Raw genomic sequence first — 23,899 nt, forward strand, 5'->3', positions numbered from 1 at the left:
AAGAATGTCATCAATTAGGAGTTAACAAAGCACAGAAGTATATTTGCAACAAATTAATTCATAATGTAGTGGGACGTTATATATGATAGTATCAAAAAGAAATCAGGGCACATATGGCCATCCAAAAGCACACATTTCTATATTTTGTACTGGCTGCTGACATATACTGAATTTGTATCCAATACGAGCTTCTTCGCTGGAACCATCCACTATTTTATTCATTTGTGACACTTCTCTACCGCATAATAAGATCTCTAAGCCGTTCAACTATACAAATATATATCGATTTCTTACATTCTGAAAACTGGTACTTGGGACAGCAAACGTGTAAGCACACACTAGGTTTCTATACTGTAAAGAATTGTTTATTACTCACAGCCTCTTCTGTTCAACTTCACACTCACCCACAAGGAAGGCTACACTGCAGTGCACACTTACCGGGGAGCAAGCAGCTTTGCGTTTCAGGGAGGTTTACTTCCCAGTAAAGAGGCACGAGTTCGGACTGCTCGCTTGCAGTCCTATGCATTTACTTGGGAATAGGCGTAAGTGAACAATTGGACTTACTTCGGACTACACACACCCGTACGGTCGGGCAAAAGCGCCAAGACGCTCTCTGGCTCTAACAGCAGCAGCAGCAACACTTCCCCCTTCCAGAAAAGAACTGCATTGGAGGTGGGAAATTCCCCAGCCCGACACTTTCCCAGCGCTGAGCATCCCTCTCCGCCCGTGACGTAGGAGCAGAGAATGAATCACCCAGTGGGAAGACGCGAGGACGCTTCGCCTACGCACCCGCCAAGGGAGGGGGAGAAATCAGGACGAGTGACGTCATTAGCAGGCGCCGTGAGGAGGGCGAGGTGGGCAGGGCTCTACGGTTAGCGCTGGGCGATTTTGATTGACGGTTGGAGAGAGGGAGACGCGCGCGGTGCTTGGAGTGGAGGCTGATATTATGGCGTCCGTGGTGCTGAGCGAAGCGGAGAAAGTGTACATCATGCATGGCGTCCAGGTAACCGGCACGGCGGGGCTGCTGAAGGGGGTTTAAGGAGCTAGTTCCCAGGGCTTCAGGATGGTGGCGCTGGAGGCAGAGTTTAATATTGCTCAGGGATTAGCCTTGAAACCTCGACTCAGTACAGCAAACTGGTGCTCTCCAGATGTTTTGGACTACAACTCCCAGCATTCTTGGTTTGGCTGGGGCTCATGGCAGTTGAACATCAAAAGATCTGGAGAGCACCAGGTTGGGGAAGGCTGTAGTAGATGGTGTACCTGATCATGTACAGAGTGCTTTCCCCCTTTTACTCAGGACTGATTTAGACATGCATGCTTACATCTTGATGGCTGTACAGTGTCGCATGATGTGATTTGCCTGGTTGAATGAGCTATCACAGCTCTAACACAATACACTTAGAGCTTTGATATTGTCAGGTGTTACTTCAGACGCAGCACTTCCCATAGAGTCTGTTCATACCTCAAGCTGTAATACATGTAGCCAGCTTTGAGTAACCTCAGTCAGGCTCTCCACATCTGGGATTTGTGAGGCAAGGCTTCCAAGCAGGTTAATGCACTAATATGTCAACATTTAGCAAGTGAAACGTGATAAAATTGCAGGAGTTGTTGATGGTGGTGCAAAGGGTTTTGCTGCTCTTGGGGGCACCTGCACTGTTTTGCTGTTGTGCTTCTCTCAGCTGGAGTTTCCAACAGCTCTTGTGATTCTATGTTATGGGTGAAAGTTCAACAGCTGGAATTTCCTCGTATCTATGAAGGTAAAAATGCACCAGCTGAATTTTTACACTGTTGTGCAGTGTTAAAGAAACTTGAGTCCTAAGTGGGGAGGATGTTGCCTGCTCAGCGCAGCCCTTGTTGATAAGCTTCACAATGTCACTGAATGCTTTGATACTCAAAAACAATGCAATCTGTGTGGAATGGAGACATCACAGTTTGCTTGATCCACTGTTCATCACATTTTCTTTAAAATACTAACATGCTTCAACCAGTTAAAAGTGAGGTATAGGAACTAGGCATTTTTAAAAGAGATGAGCTATTGGTGTGGTCAGTCTTGATTAAGGTTTTGTTCAGATGATCAACTTCTAAAACCATTGTTTAGGAGACCAGTAATGAGCCACACGGGCCTTGAGCTCACATATTCCCCCCTTCTCTCTCCTTCCTCCTTCATGTGCAAGAAGAGATTACTTCAGAACAAACTAGAGTTCTGCATTATATATGAACTTGAGGAACTGTGATTTCTTCCAACCAAAGTTAGTTAAAACAAACAGAAACAAATAATGATTTGATATCCCGATTTGTTAACTATTTGTTAGTTCCTTGAGTTTATATCTAATGTGGAACTGTGGCTTATTCTAACATGAAAGAAGATGTTTTAACACTCCTCTTCTTGCACACAAGAGAGAGGAAAGGGATCATGGGAGCCTGAGGCTCAACACAGCTTGTTTGTGATCAACCTAAACCATGTTTGAGATTATCGTCTGAACTGCACCTAAGTAAGTCATGTCTGGGTGGAATGCAAAGATAGGTTATGCTAAGAGATAAACTTTTAGTTAGCATTTGCTTATACTAATCCACAGTCTCATAAATAACATGTAATGATCTGCTCTTAGTGGAATTTATCTTTGTGGTTAAACCATGCCATTATGTAACAACATCATGATGGGTATTTTAGGAGGATCTTCGGGTTGATGGCCGTGGCTGTGAAGACTATAGATGTACTGAAGTGGAAACAGATGTGGTATCTAATACAAGTGGGTCTGCTAGAGTAAAACTTGTAAGTACACCTAATGGGGATGTTATCATGGCTAGTTATGGGGTTTAGTTTTCTTTGAACATCAAATGTTTCTCTTTATACTGCTAGAAACTGGCCGTAGTCTATCTAGGAATCCTCCCCTAGACACTGGCTGAGTTGTGATATCGTGAAAATCAATGAAGATTCTGATGGCACTTTTAAAGAATAGCACATGTATTGTGGCATAAGCTTTTGTGGGCCAGAACCCACTTGGCTTGATGCATGAAGTGTTTTCTTCAGTTGGCAGGGCTGTGTACATTTATATCGTGTATACCTCAGTACTAATGGGGAGGATGATATATCAAAGTGAGGTCAAAATACAGAGCAATGCAAGACAGAAGTGTGTCACATTACTTGTAGGGCACAAATGGAAATTTGATATACTCAAAACAGTTAAAAGATCCAGTCGTAATGGCCCATCACTCATCCAATGGGTGCTGAATTGGCAAAGGAAGATTAATAGGATCCGTAAAAGCCTGATAGTATTTAAGCATTGGAGTGATAGCAGGTTATGTGAGCTAAGTGAAAGGTCAGTCAGAATGAGAAAAAGACACTGACTTACAGGCTGTTTGCTATTGGAGGAAAGGGGGAAGGAGGGGGGCTGAGTGTTCGACACAGAGAGAGGCTAAGAAAGGAAAAGCTGAGTGAGGAGGCGGCTCAGAATATCTTAGAACCAAGACACCCAAAAGAAGGTTAGCTGAGGGGAGGGAGACAGAGCAGCCATTGCTGTGGAAATCAGAGACTGGAAGGAATGATAGGTGGAGGCCTGCAGGAATGGAAGACTGAAGAAACAAGGCGTGAAGAAAGCAGGCACCACTGGAGAAAAAGGGCCCAGAGAAACATTTCACACTGGTCATGTACACAGGAGAGTCTGTTTGCTGTTGGCAAAAAGCTGCAGGAAGCAAAGACATAGGGTAGATGGTTGGGCGGGGGGCAGCTGGTTGGGAAACTGAGATAAGGCCTACAGATAGGCTGATTCTTGGGTTATTGTTCTGAACAGCAAACCTTGACAACGTTAGTAACTCAAACTTATACTGTTAATTATCATTGCTTATGTACAGAAAGCTATATATATATCAGGATATTAATTGGATGGCTGATTTTCATTTTTTTAAGGAGAAGTACTGGGTAATGCTGGCTAATATGGAAAGCAGAAGGATGTATATTGGTAAGATCAAATGACTTGGAAAACATATCTAGTGAAGTGTTATATTTTAACAGGGCCACACAGACATCCTAGTTGGAATCAAAGCAGAAATGGGAGCACCAAAGCTGGATAAACCAAATGAAGGCTACCTGGAATTCTTTGTTGATTGGTTAGTACAAACTGCTCACAGTGGGACCTTGTATATGACCATAAACGAGCAATGTTAAAAGCAATTTTACTGGTAGGACTATACACACTGTTCTGTCTTTAAAGTTTCCATGTCAGCTGGACAAAACAAAATTCTTATTCTTATATTATTATTAAATTCATTTAAATTTCTCCAAGGAACTCAGTGTGGCATACATAGCACCCATTTTAAGCTGAATGTTGTTATCTGTATTCATTTTGAGAACATGTGCATATTTACTTCAGGGTTTCAAGATCCAAAACAATGGCTCATGTAAGATACCCAGCAATCTAATTTTACAGCTTCTTCTCCATTTGGAGTGGTAGCATCACTTCAAAATGATGGATTAGATCCAGAAGAAGAGGAGGGGAAAAAACACCAAACGCTTCACAGGGCTGACAGCTGAATTCCCTCCCCTCTCCCTGGCAGCCCCCCTCCGTGAAAAATTTGGTGGATTCAGCTGAATGGGATAGGCTGTGGCATGGGGGTGCTGAAGGGGAAGGAGGGATTTCTAAAAATCAGGCAGAGGCCACTGATTGTTAGGATACATTTCTTGCATTTTGCACCTCTTATTTGTAGCTGTTTTTTGTTTTTGCTTTAGTTTGCATTTCTCTAGATTCTAGACCATAGCTGGTTGGTAGCAAGATACTGTCCAAAGAGGTACATAAATTCACATTTTTAATAAATACGTAATTCAATTAATTCATAACAATCAACATCTAGAAAAAAACACTACATTAAAAACAACAACATTAACATAACATACAGCCATAAAATGTTTCTCCAAGCTTGTTGTTTATTCATTCAGTTGCTTCCCACTCTTCGTGACTTCATTGACCAGCCCACGCCAGAGCTTTCTGTCGGCCGTTGCCACCCCTAGCTCCCCCAAGATCAAGTGTGTCACCTCCAGAATATCATCCATCCATCTTGCCCTTGGTCGGCCCCTCTTCCTTTTGCCTTCCACTTTCCCTAGCATCAGCCTCTTCTCCAGGGTATCCTGTCTTCTCATTATGTGGCCAAAGTACTTCAGTTTTGCCTTTAATACCATTCCCTCAAGTGAGCAGTCTGGCTTTATTTCCTGGAGTATGGACTGGTTTGATCTTCTTGCAGTCCAAGGCACTCTCAGAATTTTCCTCCAACACCACAGTTCAAAAACATCTATCTTCGCTAGTTAATGGTATTATATTCATTATGTATTGAATCACTGATTGCAAAGATGTGATACAATACAAGATGTATTGCATTGCATAGATGTTTGTAATGCAAGGTGCTTCCAGACAAGCCTTTTATCCCACCGTCTGCCTGCCTTATTCAAGAAATGTTATGGGTGGTCCGGACCTCATTGTCCTTCATCATAAGTCTCATGTCTTTTTCCCCATCTTTTTTCTTACCGTAGAAAATCCATTAAGGAGCAAATGATTTTCTAGTATTTCTTTGCTTTTCTCCTTCACCACTACAAATGTATAATCTTTAGTCTTCTAGCAAATCCAGCATTTTCCTGTTTTCCTGTATTTTCATGTGGGCATATTTAAAACAGCAACTAGAGGCCAAAGAGTACCATTGCAGCCCATAGTGAGAAAGTGAATTGCAATGTATCAATCTCATATTATTCACCAACCACTAGGTGGTGATAGCTGAATATATTTTAATATTTGGAATTCTCTGTGAATTACTCCTTCTCCCTTGGATTAGGTCTATTTATTCTCATAGGAGATTTTGGTGGTCTCCCTGCATTTTAAAAGGTAGCCAGATTTTTTTTAACTCATTTTGAATTTCAATGCTGGTCTCGTCCATACTTTGGGAGAAACACAGGAGGGCGGAAAGCACATCTTCCGCTAGAACGTTTATTCTGTATGTTAATTGTAATGTTAATGAGATTAGGAATGAAATTAATGTGGATTTTACTCCTGCCCAGTTATGATTACCTATTGAAGAGTACTATCATTGAACTGTTTCATGGCGCTATGCCAGGAGATCAGGCAACCTATTTAGTTACAAAGACTATAGCAAACACATACAACGTATTTAAGGATTGCCATGAAATTATTTACTTGATGTAATCAATACTTCTAATGTAGTATTCTGAAACAACCAATATGCAGGTGATGTGATGTGCATGATACCGCATTCCAAAACAAAACCAATGACCACATGTAGTGCATCAAGTTTATAAAGGTAAGTTTATAAAGGTATAGATTAAAAAACTTAAATATAAATTTATAGCTTTAATTTATATAAATACACATATATTTTAAAATGTGAAACGTTTCAGTATAAAACAACAGCTTCAGTGACTCAAGCTGGTGTTTTAAACTGAATGTTTCACATTTCTCATTTTCTCCAAGCTGGGAGAGTGGGTGTCCAAATGGCAGATGTGGTTCAATGTAAAGCAAGTGTAAGGTGATGCACGTTGGGGCAAAATAACCCAACTTCAAGTATAACCTAATGGGATCTGAGCTGGCGGCGACCCAACAAAAAAGAGATCTTGGGATTGTGGTGGACAGCTCGATGAAAATGTCCACCCAGTGTGAGGCCGCTGTAAAGAAGGCAAACTCCAAGTTAGGCATTATAAGAAAAGGCTTTTATTATTCATTTATTTATTTAGCACGTTTATACCCCACTCCTCAGCCAAAAAAGGTTCTCGAAACGGCTTACAATTAGTTAGCAAAAAAGGCAGTCCCTGCCCTCAGGCTTACAGTCTAATAAACACATGACACAAGGAAAAGGAGTCTGAGAGGGAGAGAGAGAGAGAAATTGAGAATAAAACGGCCAGTATCATACTGCCCTTATACAAATCTATGGTGTGACCACATTTAGAGTTCTGCTCACCACGCCTAAAAAAGGATATTATAGAGCTGGAAAAAGTGCAGAAAAGGGCAACTAAAATGTTAAGGGTCTGGAGCATCTCCCCTATGAGGGAAGGTTACATCAACTGGGATTGTTTAGCTTGGAGAAGAGGAGGCTAAGGGGAGACATGGTAGAGGTGTACAAAATTATGCATGGTGTGGAGAATGTGGATAGGGAGACATTTTTCTCCCTCTCTCAAAATACTAGAACCCGGGGTCATCCCATGAAACTGATTGGTGGGAGATCCAGGAAAAATAAAAGGAAGTACTTCTTCACACAGCGCATAGTTAAGCTATGGAACTCACTACCACAGGATGTGATGGCCACCAATCTGGATGGCTTTAAAAGGAGGTTGGATAAGTTCCTGGAGGCAAAGGCTATCAATGGCTACCAGCCCTGATGGTTGTGTGCTACCTCCAGTATTCAAGGCAGTAAGCCTGTCTGCACCAGTTGCTGAAAAACATGGGCGGGAGGGTGCTGTTGCACCATGTCCTGCTTGTTCATCCCTGGCCGATGGCTGGTTGGCCACTGTGTGAACTGAGTGCTGGACTAGATGGACCCTTGGTCTGATCCAATATGGCACTTCTTATGTTCTTATGCCTTAAAGTATTCCAAACACTTCCCATTCATTATCTCAGAAATCGCACAGCATAGCATAGCGTAGTGTAATGTAATCCTATAATAAAGGGCTAAAATGCAGAAGCCCAAGAAGTCAGACTTAGGGGGTTGCTATGGGAAGCATAAATCTGTCCTTTAATTGAGCATAACTCAGATCCTCACCCTTAATGAATTAGGGATGACTGTGTGGTTTGATGTTTATGTAAATTGGCTATTAGAACTAACTACAATTTAGAAATCCAGTTTGCTCGCAATTACTTGGTGGCTGAAGTGTGCAGCGCAGGTAAATTAGATACTTGCTAGAACTTTTTCTCTGTATGCTCTTCATCTTAAGGAACCCTTTAATGTTCCTTTCTAAGTATGCAGTTAGGAAGTGTTCAGCCTCTGACTCACAGCGTGACTCAAAAGACTCAGCGCAATTTGAGTGCTGGGTGGAGTTCTTTCTATATTGTAATGAAAGGTGCTATCTGTATGTGACATACAGCCCATATATCCTATAAGAAAGTGGAGAACCTATTTGGCTAATGGAGTGGACCTCTTCCAAGGCTTGTATGTTACAAAACATGTCTTAGGAGGTGGGATATTGATTGCAGTGCTAAGGCAGCCGCACAAGCAGGGATAAGATGTCAATGTTGCTGGGAAATTGGACAGTGTAAGGCAGTGCAGCAGAAATGCCTGTGGCTGGTGGAGAGCCTGGGACCGGAGGGATATCATGGTGAAGGGAGTGTGGCACGACCACCAAGCTCTGGCTTAATGAAGAAATGGCAGTGGAACCAATCAGAATAGCAAGGAAGTCTCTTTAACCGCCATAGGCCAGAGTGAGTCATGTGGCTGGGCTCTGACCCCCTATAAAAGCTTCCTAGAGAGGCTTATTCATGAGCTTCTGCAACAAGGAGACTCTTCTGCTCTTTTCCTGCCTTTTCTGATCTTTACCTAGCCTTCCTCCAGTCCTTTATTGAGAAGAGCTGTGCCTGACAAAATGTAATGGATAATTTCTAAAACAGTGTTGGGGCTAGAGTTTTGCGCAGCACACCTGTTGATCTCTGATATTTGCTCGGCACTGCAGTTCCTGAGTGGTGAGGGAAAGGCACTCTGCATATGCTCAAAAGTGCTATCACTTCATAGCCTCTCGCATTTAACCCTGCGGGTCCCTAGCTCATATTCAGCCATGTGCCAGACAATCTAAATCAGTTGGAAAAGCTGATCTTTCAGTGAGGACTGTCTGAACATCTCAAGATGCTTCATGCATGCTATAACTAATAATTCCGTCTTGCTATGGCAGTGACACTTTAAATCCCTTATCTTGCATATCCCTGTTTTCATCCTGGGGTAAACTGAGCACTGTTTGCCTGTGCATGTTCTAAACTGGACAAGTAGCTAAGCTAAAGTTGCCGAAATAGCAGCAACAGTCCTAAAACCTGCTCTTGGATTTTGGCAGAGTCACACAATATAAAGATTATTGCTTGACAACTTAAGCCAGTAATTGAAAATATGTGTGTGCTTGGCACATGTTTTGAGCCACTGTTTTCCCAATCTTAATTTTCTATTTTTCCCATATAGCAAAACAGTCAGAGGGTAAAGGCCAATAGAAATGCTGTCTTCTATGCAGCCTTCCCCATGCTGGCTGGGAATGATGGGAGTTGCAGTCCAAGACATCTGGAGGACACCAGGTTGGGAAAGGGTGTTTTATGGGATCAGCCTCTTGATGAAAATGCATAACACATGGAGTCTTCCCTGCTTGACCAGAAAGGGAGGATAGCAACAGGAGAAACTATTTAAAACAAAACAATGCTGTTGGGTACATTATAAAGACACTGAAGGGAAAAGACAAGGACATTAATAGGGAGGGATTCACATGACCATCCTGTTGCAGCCGCTGAGTCTCCCCCACCCTGACATGCTACAGTTTTTGTACATGTTCCCTGTAAAGAAAACCTTTATTGGTTTATAAAAACTTTGAACTGGTCTGTAACCTTGTGTTGGTTGATTGGTTAGATCAGCCTTCCCCAACCTGGTGCCCTCTAGGTCTGTTGAACTGCGATGCCTACCATTCCTGGTCATTTGCCACCCTAGCTGGGGATGATGGGAGTTGCTGTCCAACACATCAGAAGGGCACCACATTCGGGAAGGCTGGGTTCGATTTATAAAGGTTTTATAATTGACTAAACAAGTGCCTGCGGTCAATTGGGCAGCAGCTGTTTTTTAAAAGTTATTTTCAATGCAAGTACTTTAAAAAATGACAGCTGATTGGCATAATCCAGAAGAGGCGTTTCCCAATTCTCCTAAAAAGGGACACAGTGGCTTACGCACTTATATGTGTGTTCTTCAGTTATTGTGTCCATTAGTATGCAGATGTATGCAGATTTACTTGGTGAATTGGTTAAACTTGACAACGATGTCTTCATTTGGGTGACGTCCGCAACTGTCTCTCTTGGGGCAGTGAAGCCCTTCCTACCTAGAGTGATGGTGTGGAATGCGAGGCTGTGTAAGGTTTGCAGCAATGTGTATGTGTGTGCGTGATGCAAATAATAATTGATAATGCGTTGTAATGCTTGATTTGAAACATTATAGTGTTAGCATTAGTGAAATGACTTGTTTATTGTTGTAACAATGTATTATTGTAATAATGCTTTTTTGTTTTCGCACTGCGGTTTTGTTAGCTGCTTTGGCCACTTTTTCTGGAAAAGCGGAATATAAATTAGATGATGATGCTTTGTTATCCGCATGCACAATCTCTTCCTCCCCACCTACAGCAACTTGTGGCTTTGCCTGCCTTGGATAACCATTTGAAGCGGGCAGTGTTTGGGACTGTGCCCTTGTCTCTCCCCTAGGAATCTGCCTTATACCGAGTCAGACCATGGGCCCACCCAGCCCTTATTGTCCACACTGACTGGCAGCAGCTCTCTGAGGTTCCAGGCAGGATTTTTTCCAGCCCCACCTGGAGATGCCAGGGATCAAACCTGGGACCTTCAGCATGCAAAGGAGGGGCTCTACCGCTGAGCTACAGCCCCATCCCTGGAGAGGGCAGGATAGGGAGCTAGTTCTTGCAACTGCTTCTACCCGACATGGACCTGAGAGCTTCTGAATCCCAGGCATGTGACGGTAGAAAACAGGGTGGGCTGCACCGGCAGCCTTAGTCTGTCAAGTAATTCTGTCAAGTTAGTGCTGATCCTCCTCCTTGGATACCTTTTAACCAGGAGGGCTGCGTGTTCTTTTGAAAATCTGTGCCTGTGTGTGCAGCTTTGAAATTGTAGCCCTCCCTGAGTGACACTTGTTGAAGATAATGAGACTCCTTCAGTACAGCAATATCCGCTACTGCAGCAGCCAATTAAGACTGTGCCGATCACGCTGTCACTTCATCTGTTCTCACCCACGGCATTTGTCTCCTTAATCTGTCATGTTTAACAGGCTAGATGGTTAGCCTTTTTCAACTTCGCCCCCACCCACCCCGCTTATTTGTAACCCGAAGGCAGAGTGAACCAATTGTTCTTAACTTTCAAAAGTGCCGTCCCCATCAAATGAATGGGTTGTATCTAGCTGTCAGGAGGCTATAATACAGAGAGAGCTGAGATAGTTGCTGGGGGACATGGGTGGGAGGGTACCGTTGCACTTGTGTCCTGCTTCTGAGTCCCTAATCAACAGCTGGTTGGCCACTGTGTGAACAGAGTGCTGGACTAGATGGACCCTTGGTCTGATCCACCATTGCTCTTCTTATGTTCTTATAAGCGATGTGCCTTTGGGGGCTGGGATTGTTTTCAGGTAATCCGTAGAACTCCTTGGTTCCAGTTTATTATACTGATTGGTGAAATCTGAATTTATTCATGTCCTGTAGCAGGGGGAGGAATGGGATTTAATCGTTCTGAAATAGGCCATGTCCTCCGACCTGTAAGATGTTTTATTTTTCTTCCTTTCAGTTCAGCAAACGCCACTCCTGAATTTGAAGGCCGGGGCGGAGAGGAACTTGGCACCGAAATAGCAAATACCCTGTACAGAATATTTAATAACGAGAGCAGTATTGACCTGAAGCTGCTTTGCATTAATGCCAGAGAGCACTGCTGGGTGCTTTACGTTGATGTCCTGGTAAGTAAAGAAAAATGAGCGTAATTTAAAATTGAGCTTCGAAGGACTCGAGGTGTTGACTAGTTGAACATTCATGAGTTTTTCTCTCTCAGAGTTAAATGTCGCCACTCTCCCTGGGTGTCATTGTGTTGATTTCCTGTCTTTCCTGGTGTGCCCAGTCTCTCTTCATATGATAAGCCTCCAGGCAAGGGCTACCGAGGGGACTTTGGCATTTCTGGTTTCAGTCTGGAATCCTGCAAGCAGTTTGCACTGAGTTTCTGTAGTCTTCTACTTGAAGTACGTTGTTTTGTATTTCAGCGGTCTGGGAGGTGAGGAATGGTCCTAAAGGCTGCCAGATGTTAAGGAAAGTGACCTAGCTTTAGATTAGTCTTGGGCCAGCTTCAGATGGTCAAAATCTTACTTATTTATTATTTATTTTTATTTATTGCATTTTTATAGCCCCCAATAGCTGAAGCTCCCTGGGTGGTTCACAAAAATTAAAACCATTCAAAGTATAAAACAAACAGTATACAAACATGGTATAAAATACAATCTAAAAGCACAACCAGGATGAAATCTTTTCCCTCCTATTAGTAGTAAGTCCCAGGTTTTTAATAATCAACCAAAGAAATTTCTTTGGTCATCCATTTGTTAACTACTTGAACCTTGTAATTTGCTCCCCAGAGGACTGAGAGTTTTGCTTCTCCTTGGTACTTGTTTAAATAATTATCTAGATCCCATGAAAGACAACTCCCTGTGTTCTTTGTTGTTTAGAATCGCTTCCCATGATATTTGTTTTTCTGTCCATAGTGTTTCTAGCATTGTAAGATGCAAGGTACTACCTGCTTGCTGTTTTATTAGCTAGCTCATGACTCCCCAGCCTTTTTGGGCCAGTGGGCACATTTGGAATTTTGAGGGAGTGCTGTGGGCACTCTCACAAAATGGCTGCCATAGGAGGCGTGGCCAGTCACAAAACCTCTGTGTCCCAAAGGGAAACTGGTAAAGCTAAAAGAAAAGTGATGTGCTTAAGAATCTAAGCACGAGGCAGAGGATGTGAGGGATTGACTCTGGGGCCTTCTGCATGCAAAGCATGTGCTCTACCACTGAGCTACAGGCCCCTCCCTAGTGAGAGAGGGGAGGATAGGGAGCTAGTCCTTGCAGCTGCTTCAAGAAGGCAGAGTTGTGATCTCAGCTCCAAGACCCGAAACCACTCTTCTGAACCCACGCATTTCTCCTTCAGCAACACGTTTCACAGAAGGCAAACTGAGGAGTCTCAGAGTACAAGATTGATTCTGAGCCCCGAATGCCAAATCACATTCCTCCCTATAACACCAAAGAACTCCCTCCCTCTTTTACCCTCTAGCCCCCCCCCCCCCCCCACAAATGCTTTCCCCACTTTCTGGCTCTCCAGTGTGCTCCCCATCCCTTCTATTTACCGTAGTCTTTTTTCCTGGGTGGCTAGGCATGCTCTAGCCGCCCAACATTTTCATTTCCCAAGAATGCCTCTGGGGCCCGTGTGGGCATTCTGGGAAATAAAAATGATGCTCAACGTCAGTGCATTGCTTTGCAACACGGCCCAGTTTAAAAAAGAAAATCATGAGATACAGGGAGGCTAGAGGGTGCCATTGGAGATGTCTGCGGGCATCACTTCACAGACCTTAGAGATAGTTTATTGCTTTGTTTTAAATCTTTTTCCAACGTTGCCGAAGCCAGGAAAAGCTTGCATAGTGATGTTGGTGGTTCACAGCTTGAGTTCCAAAGAAGAAATCTGCAGATCAGCTGTAATGTGTTTTTTTTTAACAAGCTTCAGTCATTACTAAAGTGTTTTCTCTGGGCATCTTTCAGGAATTAGTATATCTTGTTTCGGGGATATCTTGTTATGGGGAGAAATAGCATGGTAATATCCACCAGTTCTAGATTTGGTACATTTGAAGGACTGTTCATGGAAAACTCACTTTATTTTTTAAATTTCAGTTACTGGAATGTGGTGGTAACTTGTTTGACGCCATCTCTATTGCAGTGAAGGCAGCACTATTTAATACCAGGTAAAGCATATACATGTCATATTCTGAATGCAGCAGTTGATTCAACTTGACTCAACACATATAACTGAAGGGAGGCGAAGGGGCCGTGGCACTGTGCTCAGGCCTCCCACCATGCACAGAGATGCCATAACTCCATCCAGCTTCCGAGCTTTGCCAAACAATCTAGTTCAAACGTCTGGTTTTATGTTTTGTTTCTCACTGTATTATATAAAACCTACATAGCACTTTTTGGCACAGTTATGAAAGGCTGTCCAAAACAGTTCTAGGCTGTTTGTTTGAAAAGACCGGCTTTGGAATGAACCCATTATATGCTGGGAATGTGCCTTTTCGCTTTTTACAGATGGGAAAGCTGTTCTAAATTATTTGCTGATACAACTTCATTTTTTAAAAGTTTAGATAAGGGGAACATAACTTTCCCCAAGGTTTTGTGAAAAGCTTTTCTATTCAGGGAATGAATTGAGTCTCTTCCCATTTTTTTTTTAAAAAAATGCTGACTACAGGGTGGCTTGTTGGTTTGATAGCAAAGGAAATTGTCAGCTCAGAACTAGCTATAATCTTGGTGCTATATTTTAAAAATGATAAATGTGGTATGTCATGTTTGTCGGGCTGCTGTTAGTGTGTGTGTGTTCCTCACTTTTCCAAGTTCAAAAGCTATGACTTAAATGTCCTTCCCCAACCTGGTCCCCTTCTGATGTTTTATACTATAACTCCCATGAGCACCAGTCAGCATGGGCAATTGTCAGGGAAGATAGGTGTTGTTGTATAAAACAACTGGAGGGCACCAGGTTGGGGAAGGATATTTTAAAAACTCTGAATGCTTGAGCAGGGGGTTGGACATGATGCCCTTATGATAACCCCCTTCCAACTCTACTTATGCTTGTTGTTGCTCCCCGCCTTGATCCAATCGGAGAGGTGGGTAAGAAATACTATTATTATTATTATTATTATTATTATTATTATTATTATTATTATTATTATTATTATTTTCTATGATTCTGTGATCAAAATTTCAGGAATGTTCTGGCAACATAAACTAATCCCTAACATGGTTGTGAGCAGTTACTCAGCAACTGAGTATAATATTGCCAGGATTCGATCATTTTTGTCTGTCTCTTCTGCCAAGATGCTTGTTCATGCATTGGTTATTTCTCGGTTGGACTACTGCAACCTTCTTCTCACTGGCCTTCCTTCTTCTCACATCAGTCCGTTGGTTTCTGTTCACCACTCTGCCGCTAAGATCATCTTCTTGGCTCGCCGCTCTGACCGTGTTACTCCACTTCTGAAATCTCTTCATTGGCTTCCAATTCACTTCAGAATCCACTATAAACTTCTCCTGTTGACCTTCAAAGCGTTTCACGGTCTAGCTCCTTCCTATCTCTCCTCTCTCATCTCACACTATTGCCCCGCTCGTGCTCTTCGCTCCTCTGATGCCATGTTTCTCACCTGCCCAAGGGTCTCTACTTCCCTTGCTCGGCTTCGTCCATTTTCTTCTGCTGCCCCTTACACCTGGAACGCTCTTCCAGAACATCTGAGATCCACAAGTTCAATCGCAGCTTTTAAAGCTCAGCTAAAAACTTTTCTTTTTCCTAAAGCTTTTAAAACTTGATGCTGTGTGGACTTTATACTGTTATACTGTTAGTTTTACCCTACCCTGCGCCTGTTTACGCGAACCTGTGCCTGTTTGCATTCTCTTCCCCTCCTTATCGCTCTACTATGATTTTAATAGAATGTAAGCCTATGCGGCAGGGTCTTGCTATTTACTGTTTTACGCTGTACAGCACCATGTACATAGATGGTGCTATATAAATAATAATAATAATAATAACTGATGCTGTCACCCTTGAAGGCGCAGGCAGTAACTTTATATGGCACAGATAGGTCAGAGTGTGGGGCACATTACTGGCAACCCTGTTTATCATTTAAAACATACCACACCTTTCCTCCAGAGAACTCAAGACTGATAACGAAATAAAATAATATACGAGTAACTTAAAATTTACAATATAACAGTAAAACACTGGAACAGCACCAAAAAATAACAGAATACAACAGCAGAATTATTTAAAAGCTACAGACAGTTTTAAAACACTTTTAGTAAGATGGTGATTAGAGAAGATCTGTACACCGTTGGAACAGTCTACCTTCGGAGGTTGTTGGTTCTCCATCTCTGGAGGTTTTTAAGAAGAGACTGGACAGCCACCTCTCATGGATGGTTTCACTGGTTTTCCTGTACATTGTTTTTAACTTTTGTAAACCACCCAGAGAGCTTTGGCTATGGGGCGGTATATAAATGTAATAAATAAATGAAATAAATAAATAAATAAATTGTAGAGGGTTTGACTAGATGATCCTTGTGGTCCCTTCCAACTGAACAATTCTATGATTCTGTGATAAGAGGCAAGATGGGCTTCCCTCAAAAGGGAGTTCTGGAGCCCACGTGCAGCCACCAAGAAGATCTTCTCCTTTGTCCTGACTAAGCGTATTCTGCGGGATGTTGGTACACGCAGGAGAGCCTCCAAAGATTATCTCAGTAGGTGGGCAGGCTCATACTGGAGAGGGTGGTCCTTCAACTATCCCAGTCCTAAACCATTAAGGTCAAAGTTATCACCAGCAGTTTGAATTTATCCTGGGTTGGCTTGATGCCCAGGGGAAGGATGTTTGCCCACATCTAGTCCATCACTGCCTCCAGGCAACAGTTCAGAACCTCCACAACCTCCATGGAATGTAATAGAAAGGAAGGGTGGGCTTGGGTGTTATCTACATACTGGTGACACTTATGCCCCAAGACCTGGATAATCTCCCTCTGCCATTTCATATAAATATTGAATAGGATCCAGGAGCAAGATAGAAGCCTGAGGGACACCATAGGCCAATGGCCAAGGCATCAGACCTGAGCCCCCCTTCTGAAACTGGCCCTCCATGAAGGACCAGAGCAACTGTAACACTGTGCCCCCAAAACCCATCCCAGCGAGCCAGCTCAGAAGGACCTGTCCTAGGGTGTTTCGGACCCCAAACGAAGCCTAATGCTAGGTTTTTGGAATGGATTTGCCTAACACAGAATGAGGCTCAGGCGTCATTAGTGCAAGCCATTGTGTGTGTACTGGGTACAAACAGTTCAGTGAGTGTAACATTGTGTATTGACCAATAATGCTGCCCCCTCTCTGCCTATTTCTGTGCTGTACAACATGCTTCTGTTGACCATGTAAGACACTGATAAAATCTTTCTGGAATGGATTGTGACTGGGTAAATGTTTGTTAAGCATATATTGTTCTCTTAAATGTTTGTGCTATAGCATTATAAATGTGATACTCTTTGAGATTATTTAGGATAACAGGATTTATCGAGGGCATGTTTTAATTGAGGCCAGAATTTCCCAAGTAGGAAGTATGTTTTTAGAACAAAACAGGCAGCTGTAACATTTTCATTGTAATTTATGAAAATTCTGTCATCTGTAAAATTTGATTTTGATTAGGAATTGGAGCAATGCCACATGACAAAATAGGCAGGAATGGCAAATGATTGAACATTCACTTCATTTTCTTTAGGATACCCAAAGTACGTGTTTTAGAGGATGAAGGAGGACGTGAAATAGAGCTCTCTGATGATCCCTTTGACTGCATTCGGCTTAATGTAGAAAATGTCCCCTGCATTGTCACGCTAAGCAAAGTAAGCCTCTGAAAATTCTGAACTTTTCTTCTGTGTTCTTGTTTCAACACAAAAGGCTGGCCTCCCACTTTTCCTCCGTTAAATTAAATGGCCTTTCTTACTTACTTTCCTAACTTATTGGCCTTATTTTGCCACCTTGTGTGTCGTCGTACTGTATTTTATGCTTATAACCACCTTGAAATCTAATATGATTAATGTGTGTGTGTATAGTATTTTGCCAGAGGTCCAAATTGATAATTTGCAGAGAGATTTTGAAATTTGGCAGAGGACAACAGGTTGTCCACCCCCAAATTTAAAACAATAAAAAGGTGCAGCTTTTTCAGATCTTAATTTTTGTCAGCACAGACACTGATATGGCTTTTTAAAATCCATGTTGATCAAAAGAAAGGTCTGGAGAAGATTTAAAGGGCAAATTGAATGGGCTTCCAGTTGTGAAATAAATTCCCCATGGTTCTTATAAATACTGCACAGCATTATAGGTTTTGATCTTTCCCCTTCACCTCCGGGGAATTGCCTGTATAACAGAATTATCATCCATTTTAAAAGATCAGCAGTATAGAAAACAAACTCACGCGAAGCAGGATTAAATGCCATCGAGAATTGGGAATGATTTTAAATGCTTGTAAAATAAAAAGGGAGTTGCCTGATGCTAAAAAGATAACGTTAAAAAGTTAGCACCCTCCTGGCAAAACCATTCCACAACTGGGATACAACCACCAAGAAGGCCCTCTCTCTCTCTCTCTTGTTCCTCCCACCTCGCCTCAGACGGCAGGGTCCTCCAGAGGAGGGCCTCCAAAGATGATCATAACATAACTGGAAGCCAAGACATGCAGGGGCTCCACTGTGCACTTTAAGAGAACAGCATTGCATGCTCATTGGAATATATGCAATAGAGCTGTCTCCGATACTGAAGCCATAGGAAGATTTGTCTATTCAGCAGCAGTACTCCCATATGTGCACGGAATGGGTGGGTCTGGGGACTTTACTGTGGGATCCTACATAGGTTTACTCAGAGGTATATCCCACTGTGCTCTTACTTTGAATGCAGAAGGTCCCAGATTCAATCCCCAGAATCTCCAGGTAGGGCTGGAAAAAAAATCCTGCCTGGAGAGCTGCTGCTGCCAGTCAGTGTTGACAATACTGGGCTAGATGGACCTATGTTTCCGATGCACCTGCATAGGACTGCAGCCTACTTTTGTTTCTCCTTGCTTTTGCAGATTGGTTATCGGCATGTCGTGGATGCCACCCTTCAGGAGGAAGCCTGTTCCTTGGCTAGCCTCCTCATTTCTGTGACAAGTAGAGGTGTCCTAACTTGTATGAAGAAAGTGGGAAGAGGGAGCCTTGATCCAGAAAGCATATTTGAGATGATGGAGGTAAGCAAGCTTTGGACAGTTGGTTATAACTCAAACTACAGCATGGATGTTGAGCGTGTTAATAAGTCGATCATAAAAGTTGACCTGTCGTCCTATTTTAATTTCCGGTGTAATTTCTAAAACTTTCAGTAGGTTTCAAGAAACATTTTCAGGTACATTTGCTGTATAAATTAAAGCTTGTTGCTACAGTTGTTAACAAGTGCTGACGCCTGTAAACTTTTTTGTTTAGCAAAACCTAAACATTACAGTTTTATCAGCAAACGTCATGTTGCGTGATGTTCTTCCCCTGAAAGGGTGACACAGTTAACTGTAGGGATCTGGAGGGTCCTTTTCTGAGGAAATGGAAATCGTATTTTTGCCAGGTGGGGGTGGAAGCTGGATGTCAAAAATGCAGAGATCATAATTTGTAACAGTTTCATAATTCCCCTTTAAAGCTCTTCTATTCTGGAATGTATTGATGCCTAGTCAGGAATTGTGCTCTTGTTTGTCAGCCTTGCGGCAAATGGTTCCATCTAGCAAACGCGTACTTTAAAAACAACAACCTGAAATGCTAGAAGATAGCTTTGAAAAAGTATTGCAGACTGTGCTTCGAGCCAACTTTTAGTTATGGGAGACATTGCTTATCTGTAGCATTCAAAGCCATATCTTATGTAGTATGGTTATGCTTTGTGTTCCATTACTTTATTTCTATAGCTTATCCTAAAGATGTTCAAATGATATGGGAGATCTTTCTTAATTTTCCATCCAAGACACACAGCCTTGGCATCCTTTTTTGTTGTGTCCTCCCCTGAGCTCTGTAGCAGCAATTTTTTATATCTTCTCTCTGATATCCAGCCAGCTAAAGTCCTCTTAGCAATAACTATTTTTCCCTCCAGGGGAGGTTAGAGTATTTCATGATAACCCTTCTAATTTTTCATTGTTGTTGACATCTGTGAATGGGGGGAAGAGGTAAAATCTGTAGACTGTGCCCTCGTTTTGACAGGGAGGCAAAGGATCCAATTCTGCTGGGTTCTCAAGAAGGGGAATTTTTCATCACCTAAAATCTGCCTCTTGTCTAAGCGTTATCAGGTTCAGACTTTAATGTCTACCAGGCCATTTTCCCTTCTGTTTTTACTTTTGTAATGGTGCAGTAAATCAGGATCTGGGCATGCAGCGGGGCGCACAGACAATGGCTTCAGCATATACTTGCATAAGCGCAGTGTGGACAAATTCAGCACAAGCTAAATATAAGGCCTGAAAGTGGTTGTTGAATGGTTCTTGTTATGTGCTGAACAGGAGCACAACTTTAAACATGACTTCTTTGCATTTTCCAATACTTTAAAAACATATTTTGATCAGGTTGAAACTTTTTTTTTTTTTGGCTCTGTTAAGTCTGTCACACCTGATAGGTCTTAACTTTTAAGAACAACCATTTTCACCAAAGAAGCAGCCTCCTGTATGGATTGTTTTCTTCTAATTAAATTTCATTTGCATTCCAGACAGGGAAGAGGGTAGGCAAGTTATTACACACCTCATTGCAAACTATCTTAGACAAAGAAGAGAGTCTTGGAACAACACGGAAAAAAATTGGATTCCTGGGATGAGCACCATCTGGACATTAATCTAGTTGATGGGTCGGTTTGTTTGTTCCTTACAATTTTTTATAAATATGAATGTGTATTCTTTAAATAAAGGTGGGTGTTCTCCTCCCCTCTCTCATTTATTTATTTATTTGCAATATTTATATACCGCTCCCCATTCAAAATTTCAGAGCAGTGTACAAGATGAAATACAATATTAAAACAAAATAAAACAACTTAAAATAGATTTTTTTAAAGCAAAATGAAAGGTGAACTGTGAACCGTGGCTGGCCATTAAGGAAAGGCTTCCTTGAACAATGACTTTTTCAGGAGGCGCCGAAAGGAATACAAAGTTGGTGCCTGCCTGACTTCCAGAGGCAGGGAATTCCATAGGAGGGGGGCTACCATGCTGAAGGCTCTTCCCCTGGTGGACTGCAATCGGAGGATGGGTCTATGTGGAATCACCAGGAGCATGCCCTCGGATGACCTCAGTGACTGGGCAGTTTGGTAGGGGAGAAGGCGCTCTCTCAGGTATCCTGGTCCCAAGTTGTTTAGGGCTTTGTACACAAGTACAAGAACCTTAAACCTGGCCTGGTAGTGAATAGGCAGCCAGTGCAGTTCCCTCAGCAGAGGAGTTATATGCTGGAAAGGGGCAGCTCCAGACAACAGCTGAGCTGCAGCATTCTGCACTAGCTCCAGCTTCCGGAGCAGCTTTAAGGGCAGCCCCACACAGAGCGCATTACAGTAATCCAATCTTGAGGTTACCAATGCCTGTACCACCGTGGCCAAGCTATCCCTGTCTAGGAGAGGCCGTAGTCGGCGAACCAACCGAAGATGGTAAAAGGCACTCCGAGCCGCCAAGGCCACTTGAGTCTCCAGCGACAGAGATGGATCTACGAGTAACCCCAAACGTTGTCATTGCAACTCTTGTTAAGCGATGTTTAAATATCGGTGGGAGAGCAGAAGGTGATCGTATTAACATTTCTACAAAAGTTGATCAGATCATGGAAACAGGTTTCTGTGTAGATCTCCCCCCACCCCACCCCAATATGAGTGCTAGCGTGGTTGGGGATCACTGGCATAGAGCCCTTGGGGTTGCATGCACTGCTCTTGCTCTGTCTAAATGTGCACAGGCACAATCAGGGCGCCACATGTCTCACAGCAAGTGCAACAACAGGTCTGCAGTCTCCTGTTATATTCACAGAGCTCCTCCCTGTCAAGCTAGGATTTCCTCACCATTGTCAAGGATAAAAATCCACTTTGGCTGTAAGGCAACTCTGTTTTATTGAGTGTTATACAGCTGTATGGAGAGAGTCCTACAGACAAAGAACTTCTCTCCCGGCAGTGTGCAAAGCAGGTATATTTATACATAGTAGCATCTTAACCAATTAGCAGTTAGCAAAGTTCTAAAGCAAAACAAAGACAGATCAAAGAAAACTTCATTATACCTTATCAACAGATGGTCCATAACTTTTCTGGCAATGTCAGATTGTCCTGGATGGTCAGTCCTCCTTCTCAAGCTAGCTTATTTGTCTTCTACTATATCAAGTGGTCTTGACAATTAGAAATTCCAATTAAGCATCTTCTTCCAATTAAGCAGTTCCTGCATTACAGCAAATTCAGGCACATACATCATTCCAATCCCATCATGCATTTCACTTGCAACAACCAAACTACACAGAGAGGCCTACAAACAGAGCAGGTATATCAAGGCTTCTGGCCTGGTCTTCCCACCGTACACATAATAGGCTGTCAGCACTGGAGAAAGGACCCACAAGCATAGCAGCTGGCATTGGCAGAGTGATCTGTACCATGTCTCTGGGCAAATTTTAAAGAATTAGGCATGAAGAATGCCTCAGAGGTGAACTCACGAGCTTTGGCTATTGGGTGATACAGAAGTGCAGTAAATAAATTAAAATTAATTGCCTTGTTCCATGCTCCTAAGAAAGGTGTGGCCACTTCACAGGCAAGATACTTCACCTGACACAGAAATGCTCGGACATGTCGCTCCAGGCAGACAACTGGCTGCACACCATGCCAGCATTGCTCTCTGACCCACGAACAGCCTTTGCCATCAGGGCTGGTGGAAATTTCCATGCGTTGCTGCGCAGTGTTTGGCATGTTTTCACTGTAGTTCATCCAGTCGAACAATAAAAGGAAACATCTGTGGAGCAAAAAGCTCAGTGTTTGTCCCAGAAACGTTACATTGCTTTTGCTCAGACATCCCAAAGCCTGGTGGAATAAACCGAGGATTTCAAGAGCTCCCCCAAGCTTCATAGAAAATGAGGAATACTCTGTCCAGTAGTTAAAAATATTTCGTTTGATGTGTCAGTGATAGAAGTGTTCCTCTGAACCAAACAGTGGAAGCTTTAATGCAGATCAGCAACACCACAAAAATCCCCTTTTGAGTAACCTTATTCTTTCATGAGAAGCAATTGGCTATTTGTTTTATGGAAACCTTCGCTGTTTCAAAAGATGCTGCATTTTCAAGGTTGCTAGTTAGTAAGTCCCAAATGCGTTATTTCAAGTTCTTCCAGTCCACCGGATCATTTTAATAAATATAAAACCACATACCCCTTCCTTAAGGAAGTAATGTGCTCATAATTTCACTGTTGTATGATGGCCGTTGTGGGGGAGGCCATGACTCCAGCTGGAATATGAAACTGGAATATGCAAGATTCACAAGTCAGGACCAATGGTGCCAACAGATTTCCTCCATTCAAATGTAGCATATGAGCTGTAAAGCTGATTATACGTAAGTGCAAAGACATTTTGTGCAGCTTTTTCAAGGTCCGATTTGGGCAACCGCTTAGAACCAGGTAAGTGTTGACAGACTTCCCTGACCTGGTGTCCTCCAGACATTTTGGAATGCAACTCCCAGCAGCCCAATGTTCACGCATGTTGGGGGCTGTAGTGCAAAACTTCTGGAGAGCACTAGGTTTGGGAAGGCTGATTTACTCTTAATTCATGGGTTCCTACAGATAAATGCATGTAAATGTGAACTAAAGGATGTTGGTATACTATCACTTTGGCTATCACCACTCCATGTGCAAACCGGTTCTAAGTAAACATAGAACATCCACCATGAAGCGATTAGCTGGTGTCACGAAGTGCCTACTTTCAATCTATCCAGAGCCTGCTGTTGCATGACATCCTCTTTTCATGCAGTATCTTAGCTAACATTCTGGCAACTGTTCCACCTCCGCCAAAGCATCACTCTTTCTGAGAAAGGATATATGAATTCCCTCATGACCTAATTATTTAATAGATTTTGCTGATGTGGAATCTGGCTGTGTCCAAACTGGGAATGGAAAAGTCATACTGAGTAACTTGTTTCTACTTTCCCCTCTGAAGTTCATCCTGATTTCAATTTTTTTTCTAATTTTATTTGCAATTATAACAAAACAAAAAAAGGGGAGAGAGAGAAACATCAACACCCACAAAACACCACCAACAAAAGATATCTATTCACAATAACAATTCACAACACCATTAATACCAGGGGCAGAGAGGAAGTTCAACAATTACGGCCGGATTTGCACGTCACTTTAAGCTGTGATGGCTTATAACCTATTCACAGTAGTTTATAAACTACTGTATCCCCAC

General features: G+C 42.6%; 2 protein-coding genes across 2 annotated transcripts in view; one reads left to right on the forward strand and one right to left on the reverse strand.

Moving 5' to 3' along the window:
* CDCP1 (CUB domain containing protein 1) overlaps positions 1-23,899 on the reverse strand; it is a 451,994-nt gene that overhangs the window by 375,008 nt on the left and 53,087 nt on the right. The gene's annotated exons all lie outside the window — the stretch shown is intronic.
* Positions 915-20,427, forward strand: EXOSC7 (exosome component 7). Its single transcript, XM_063119838.1, has 8 exons — positions 915-1,003; positions 2,672-2,773; positions 4,013-4,107; positions 11,505-11,670; positions 13,624-13,694; positions 17,241-17,361; positions 18,579-18,734; positions 20,213-20,427. Exons 1-8 carry the CDS (start codon positions 947-949, stop codon positions 20,315-20,317), a joined length of 873 nt encoding a protein of 290 aa, XP_062975908.1. The 5' UTR covers positions 915-946; the 3' UTR covers positions 20,318-20,427.

The sequence above is a fragment of the Elgaria multicarinata genome, chromosome 1 (genome assembly GCF_023053635.1).
Source record: "Elgaria multicarinata webbii isolate HBS135686 ecotype San Diego chromosome 1, rElgMul1.1.pri, whole genome shotgun sequence".
Taxonomy (NCBI): domain Eukaryota; kingdom Metazoa; phylum Chordata; class Lepidosauria; order Squamata; family Anguidae; genus Elgaria; species Elgaria multicarinata.